The sequence below is a fragment of the Sinocyclocheilus anshuiensis genome, unplaced genomic scaffold (assembly GCF_001515605.1).
Source record: "Sinocyclocheilus anshuiensis isolate Anshui unplaced genomic scaffold, SAMN03320099.WGS_v1.1 scaffold62, whole genome shotgun sequence".
In the NCBI taxonomy this organism is placed as follows: Eukaryota; Metazoa; Chordata; class Actinopteri; order Cypriniformes; family Cyprinidae; genus Sinocyclocheilus; species Sinocyclocheilus anshuiensis.
Window position 1 is genome coordinate 1,633,931 of NW_015544180.1, and position 7,129 is coordinate 1,641,059.

Genomic DNA, 7,129 nt, shown 5'->3' on the forward strand with positions numbered 1-7,129 from the left:
TGGGGACAGCGTCATCACCTGGTCGCCGGGAGGAGGTGGAGTCTTCTGTGCAGTGGTGCTGTTTTGTGCCTCAAAGTGAGCGAAGAAGGTGTTCAGCTCATTCAGCAGGGAGATAGTGCTGTCACAGGTCCGCGGTGGGGGCTTGTAGTCCGTATTGTATCATTGGCTTGTATCATTGTATTGCATTGCATTTTTCAAAAGATATAATGCAATGCACTGCAATGATGACTGAGAGATGAAAAAATAAACATTCCTCTGAAGTCTGATGATGATCATATTTTATATTTTAACATGATTTTTATAAAAACTGATGTTTGAATAATCAAGTCCAGTATGTGTTCATCCTGAACTATTACTAACAATATTGATGTTATTCCTACGTTTACTTTATAAACATCAGTAAAGACACACAGCAAAATGACACGTGAAGCACGAGCTGAAGGTGGATGTTCGTACAATTATATTAAAACACTTTTTGCTTGCTAAAACTATAAATCAGATGACAGAAGGCATGTAGCAGATTGTGTACGACAGGTTTTTCAGCAATGTTTCATCATGTTTATCATTTAGAGACCTTAGAAATGTGTGTATCAAATATGATACAGTAGGAATTATAGAGTTAAACCTATAAGCATTGCATATTCTCTTTCTCTCCCTGCTTTGTGACCCGTCTCCCTATTAAAAACCTGACTAATTGTTCTCCATTACTGGTCATTACTCTCCGGGCAGCTCACAGCAGGTGAAGCCCTAAATTACTCAAACAGCACTACAAACTGGTCTTGTGATTTAAGACACCAGAAGCACCATTATTTTACATCCCACAGCAAAGAAAATCAATATTAATGCTCCAACATGTCTATAACAGGTCTATGTCTAATGTCTAACTTGTCTTTTTGTGATTTTTATAGTCTGTAAGTCATGGCAAGTTTATTTCTTGCTCTTAATTCATGGTAAGTTTGCTTTTGAGATCAGTGTCCATTTAAAACTTCATTATTAATTCCTCTTGGTTTTCAGTCTTGTAATTTTCTTCATTCTGTGTTGAATGTCATTGATTTAAGAGCTGTAGTGCCATCCATCTGATCATAATAGCTCTGGAATATGTTAACGCAGCATGTCAATACTTTCATGTTTCATTTATCCTGCCCTTTGCATTTAAAGCCAGTTGGCTGGTTATTTTTCATTCAGCAGGTGCTTTTATCCACAGTGTATGTATTATAGTCGCAGTCCCTGTGGGGATGAGCGTCCTGTGCAAGGGCACTGAAGTGACAGCAGATCACACAAACTTTCTAATTTAAGAAACAACCCCCAAAGAGTTTAAACCTACAAACTTTGGATTGCCCACTGAGATCTTGTGATGTGTGCTGCTGTCAAAATATGGGGTCAAAAGATGTTTTTCAAGTCTCTTCTGCTCATCAAGGCTGCATATTTTTGATTAAAAATACAGTAAAACAATAATAGTATTTATTACAATTTAGTTTATTACAATTTAAACTGTTTTCTATTTCAATATTTGTTAAAATATGATTTATTTCTGTGAACAAAGCTGAATTTTCAGCATCATTACTCCAGTCTTCAGTGTCACATGATCCTTCAGAAATAATTGAATATGCTGATTTGCTGCTCAAGAAACATTTCTGATTATCAATGTTGAAAACAGTTTTCATTTAATTTTTCAGGATTCTTTGATGAATAGAAAGTTCAAAAGAACAGCGTTTATTTGAAATAGAACATTTTTTATGTGATTAGAACTGTCACTTTTAATTAAGTTAATGCATCTGTCCCAAGATCATATTTATTTTTTAGCTCTATGCTCTTGCTGTATGACAATTATTGTGTCTCTTTTTATTTCTCCCTGTCCAGAGGAAAGAAACAGCAACTTTTGAGCAACTGCAGCTCATATAAAAGAGAAATACTACAACTGAAAAAGATTTGTATATGTTCTACCTGAAAACATATGCATAAATGATCATGCAATATTTCTTTGAACAAGTATCCAATTAGACAATTTGTATGAATATATATTTTGTATACTTACGGTCTAACTTTTAATGTTACAAAACATTTACAGACATTTATAATGTTACATAAGATTTCAAATAAATGCTGTTCATTGAACTTGATCTATTCATCATCCTGAAAATGTTGTATCACGGTTTCCAAACATTTAAAGCAGCAAAAACTGCTTCTGAAGGAACACGTGACACTGAAGACTGGAGTAATGATGCTGAAAATTCAGCTTTGCACCAACGAAATAAATTACATTTTAAAATGTATTCAAATAAAAAAATAGTTATTTTGAATTGCAATAATATTTCACAATATTACTGTTTTTACTGTAAATAAACGCAGCCTTGGTGAGCAGAAGAGACTTTTTCCAAAAACATTTACTATTGTGAATCCATCTTATATGATTCTTATATAATTTTTCATGTAAATTCTGCACATAAATGTATGAAAAGTATGAATCTCGCTCTCGTCTCTCATAAAGGATGGACAATAATGAAGGGAAGAGTATGTACTTAAGTCTACTGTCATGGCCATCTCGTAGGACGGTGGGAGGTGTGTGAGGTTCTGGAAGGACCGGGAGAACGACAGGTCGTACGGCTCTGTCTGGGATGTCAGGATGTTGTTCATTCTCGGCTTCTCTGCAGGGCAGAAAGGAAAAAAGAGGCAGAGAGAGAGAGAGAGAGACAAAGATGAAACACATCCCATACAAGAGAAAGCAGTTGAAGCTCAGTGTGTTCAGGCCACCGTGGCATCTGTTTGAGAGTGTGTGTGTGTGTGTGTGTGTGTGTGTGCTGGAATCATTTTTGAAGAACTTGTTTAATGAGGGTGAGTGTAGGTCCAGGCAGCTACTCAGCCAGTAAAACACTTGTTGGGAATGTCGTTCCCTCATTTTAACTGTGTGCTCATGGGTCCAGGAACTGCCAGGCGTGGGATTTGCAGGCTATTTTCAAAGGCTTGTGTTTCTAGACTTGCATGTATGACATTACATAGGCGCACATATACCAGACCGCATATACACTGCAAAAAATGATTTTCTTACTCAGTGTTTTTGTTTTGTTTTCTAGTAAAAGTTCTAAACTTTCTTATAGGATTAGGTCACCCAAAAATGACAATATGCTGAAAATGTACTCAGCCTCAGGTTTGTTTCTACATTGGAACAGATTTGGAGGAATGTAGCATCCCATCACTTGCTCACCAATGGATGCTCTGCAGTGAATGGGTGTCGTCAGAATGAGAGTCCAAACAGCTGATAAAAACCTCACAATAATCTACAAGTAATCCACACCACTCCAGTCCATCAGTTAATGTATTGTGAAGAGAAAAGCTGCGTGTAATGCTACATTTAATGTTACATTTCATTTAATGCATCCATGTAATGCTACATTTCTACAAATCTGATGAAAAAACACTCATCTACATCTTGGATGGGCTGGATGGTATTCTTTTAAATGAAGATATAATGACGTAAGATATAAAGTATCAAACTATCATAATTAAATAACTTTATGCTTAAATCAATAACAAATATCTGCCAATGGGGTAAGAAAAATACACTTGTTTCCCCTTTGAATTAAGTTTGTTTTTCTGACCCCATTGGCAGGTATTTACATTTTGTTTTACATATAAACTTATTTAATTCTGATATATTTTTTCAGAAAACAAGACTTAATACCTTAAGTAATTTAGCATCTTAAGTAAATGTATCTTGATTTAAGAGTGTTTAGATATTTGCACTGGACAACAAGAGACAAAAAAAAATACTGAGTAAGAAAATCATATATTTGTAGTGTAGAGACCAACAGAGATAAGCACAGAGAGACTGCACACAAACAGAGACCAACAGGGAGAGAGAGAGAGAGAGAGAGAGACTGCACACATACAGAGTCAACCCTACATTCACAGACATCAAAGAAATGAGAGATTATACACATGGACAACATGTGTACTGCTTACCGTAGTACACTATTCGGTGTCCTAACAAACCCAAGTGAGAAAAACAAAATCAGTAACTTTCTTTTGCATGCTTTTGATTCACCGTGTGACATACTGCAGGGTCACTCCATGTCAAATCAATTTAGAAACTCATTAATTTTAGAAACTTCCCTGCCTAAAATTTTTGATTTTGTTGATATTATTTTCTGAAGAAAGACAAGCATAGTGATGAAAGCCAACATATTAAATGTCATGGATGAATATACTGAGTAATCCACTATTTTGTAGAGGGCATCCAAAATGACAATTTTGTCAAATATAATAAGTATCAGCTGAATTAAAAGTGACCCACAAAGTAATTGGTTTTCGACCATTGAAAATTGGTGAAATTTAACAATTTGCACATGGAGACACATTGGGATTGAACCATATAGGACCTTAAAAATGAAGATACCAAAAGAAAAGTTTGATAAGAACCAAAATCTAAAAGTTTATTAAGATATCTTTAACACTGCTTGCAGTACAGACATGCAAATTTTGGAAAAAAATATATTTTTGGCTCTCAGACAGTTACGTTCTATGCAGTTGTTTTGACAGAAGGAAATGCGATACATTTCTAGTTTTAACATTATTTGTTCAGACATTCCTCTTTAAAAGAAAAGCCGTATGCAAAGGGACCACATTAGGTTTTTGACAACTGAAAACATGTACAATTTACTCCTGAAGCCACACTGAGATCCCCATATCTCTGGGATTGAACCATACTGGGCCTTAAAAATGAAGATTACAAAAGAAATCTTTGTTAAGAACTACAATCTAAAAGGATATTAAGACATCTTTAATACTACTTGAGTTACAGGCATGCAAACTTTGGGAAAAACAACATGAAAAGTGCTTTTCCCCCATTTTTGAACTGTCACTATTGGCATACAATGCAAAAAAGATTACTAAAGTCGACAGATTTTACTAATAGACGTACCAATCTCTGTGTACAAGTAACACAATGATGCTGCAATCTTTCTGAAGTCATTTTTCCTCCATGTAATTTGGCTCCAAATCCCAGGTAAAGCCTCTCTTTTTAACTCCCCTCTATAAAATAGTGGATTAGTCAGTAAATATTCATCCATGGCATTTAATATTTTGGCTTCCTTTTCATTCATGTATTTCTTTCACCAGAAAAAAAAAGATCACAATCAAAATTCTTAGTTAGGGACCTCTGGTGGAGTTGACACAGAATATTATTAATGCAGTGAGCTGATATCAACAGTTTTTTTGTGATATCTAGCACACAAGGAGCTTGATTTAACTGAGTGCATAAACGAATGATAATGCCGTTCCACCACGAGAGATGTGACCGATGTGTGCTTACAGTCTGAAAAGCTTTTTCACACAAAATCAAATTTGGGAAGACGAGATATAGTCAGAACAATTACAACTGTGGCTTTTCAATACCGTCGGCAAACTGTGCAGATCCAATTAGCATACTGTTTAGTTACACAATCCTCCCTGCTAGCGGGGCCATTTACAGGCTAAGCTTTTAATTTCCTGTCAAGAGGCTGTTTTTTGTCAAAACCCTGCTTTTTTTAATCCCAATCAAATTTTGGGTGAAAGGCATCTCTGATCTCGAGGGCCGTCGGGGAGTTAAGCATCTTAAGTAATGGAGATTATCAGTGCTCATCTGATGAGGCTAATTATGAAAATCTTTTCTAGAGATAAAATCTTGCTCCATTAGTTACTCCAATCTGATATTATACACCACGTTCTTCACACTTCAAACCATCTGGATGTGGAAGACGCTGATAATATCGAGATGTCGTCATAAATCAATTAAAACTCGGAGCCGCTTTTGAGCAGCATTTCATGAGCAGCATTTTCATACTGCAGATGAACGGGATTTACTGGAAACAAAGATATCGAACAACTCACCGATTTTGGGCGTGTGTGACCCAGTGAGATCCAGATGGCTGGTATAGTCGTGTGGATGGTTACCTGTCAAAAGAAAACCAAGGAAAAACTGGTGTGGTTTAATGTATTCCATACTAATTAATCAACGTGACAGAGTCTGTGCCATTTTTACGTAAAATCCCTGTAAAGACGCAGCATTCTCAAAATGTTTTCAGACTGGCAGATGCTTCTGGAAGGCAATGTCTTTGTTTACAGTTGAAAGCATCTGTACAGCACCCGAAGGATGAGCAGAAATCCCCTGAGACTTATCAGGAGCACGCACAGAAAAGTTTTAGAGAGCAAAACAAGATCAAATCAACAAGTACACTGTAATAACCGCAGATTTAAGCCTTCAAACAAATAAAGAAAAACTAATAAAAGCGATATTGCTCCATTTCTGCTAGACGTCAGCGTTTACTCTTGAAACTGAAATTAAACTATATGATCTCAGGGATACAGGGTTCATGCAAGGACTGCCTGAAAACGTCTCAGGTTACGTATGTAACCATGGTTCCTCGAAGGAACGAGACGCTGCGTCGGAAGACGCTTAGGGAACGCCCTTCAGCGTGACCGGCTCTGAACCTCGTGTGTAATCAGACCAATAGATGGGCGAGACGTCACAGGCGGGTGACGTAGTGACCAGGAAGCTATAAAAGCACGTGCGGTGAGACCACAGTTCCTCATACTGGGGCGATTGAGGGGGCGAAACCTCATCGACGCCCACTACATCAACCTCCTCGCATCAACATCAAGTCTCTTCTGCTCACCAAGGCTTCATTTATTTAATTAAAAATGGCGCAAAAAACAGTAAAACTGTGAAATGTTATTACAACTTAAAAGAACTGATTTCTATTTAAATATATTTTATAATGTAATTTATTCCTGTGATGCGCAGCTGAATTTTCAGCATTATTACACGGCTTCATAAACCGTGATACAGGTAAGATTAAAATCAATAATAATATTTTTATTCAGCAAGGATGCATTAAATTGATCAAAAGTGACAGTAAAGACACTTATTGTCACGAATTCGGTCCATGGACTTCCGTTTATTCACCACCAGAGGTCACCCTTTCCATTACATTGACTCTCGCACAACACAAACTGTTGCATAGCACCCCGGACTACATATCCCATCATTCTTTGCACGATTTGCACACTGCACTGATTGCACTCATTGCACACAGCTGTTTCTAATCACCTCACTCACTATATAACACCCACTCTAACCACCTTTCTCTGCTGA

At 36.8% G+C, this 7,129-nt stretch overlaps 1 protein-coding gene across 1 annotated transcript in view; it reads right to left on the reverse strand.

The window, feature by feature from the left end:
• Nucleotides 1-7,129, reverse strand: part of LOC107696366 (protein shisa-6 homolog) — a 106,204-nt gene that overhangs the window by 5,324 nt on the left and 93,751 nt on the right. Inside the window, exons 5-7 of the mRNA XM_016496668.1 lie at nt 5,866-5,928; nt 3,961-3,981; nt 2,520-2,645 (exon numbers count right to left, since the gene is read on the reverse strand). Of these exons, the coding sequence (XP_016352154.1) occupies nt 2,520-2,645; nt 3,961-3,981; nt 5,866-5,928 (210 nt within the window). The remainder of the gene's footprint in view (nt 1-2,519; nt 2,646-3,960; nt 3,982-5,865; nt 5,929-7,129) is intronic.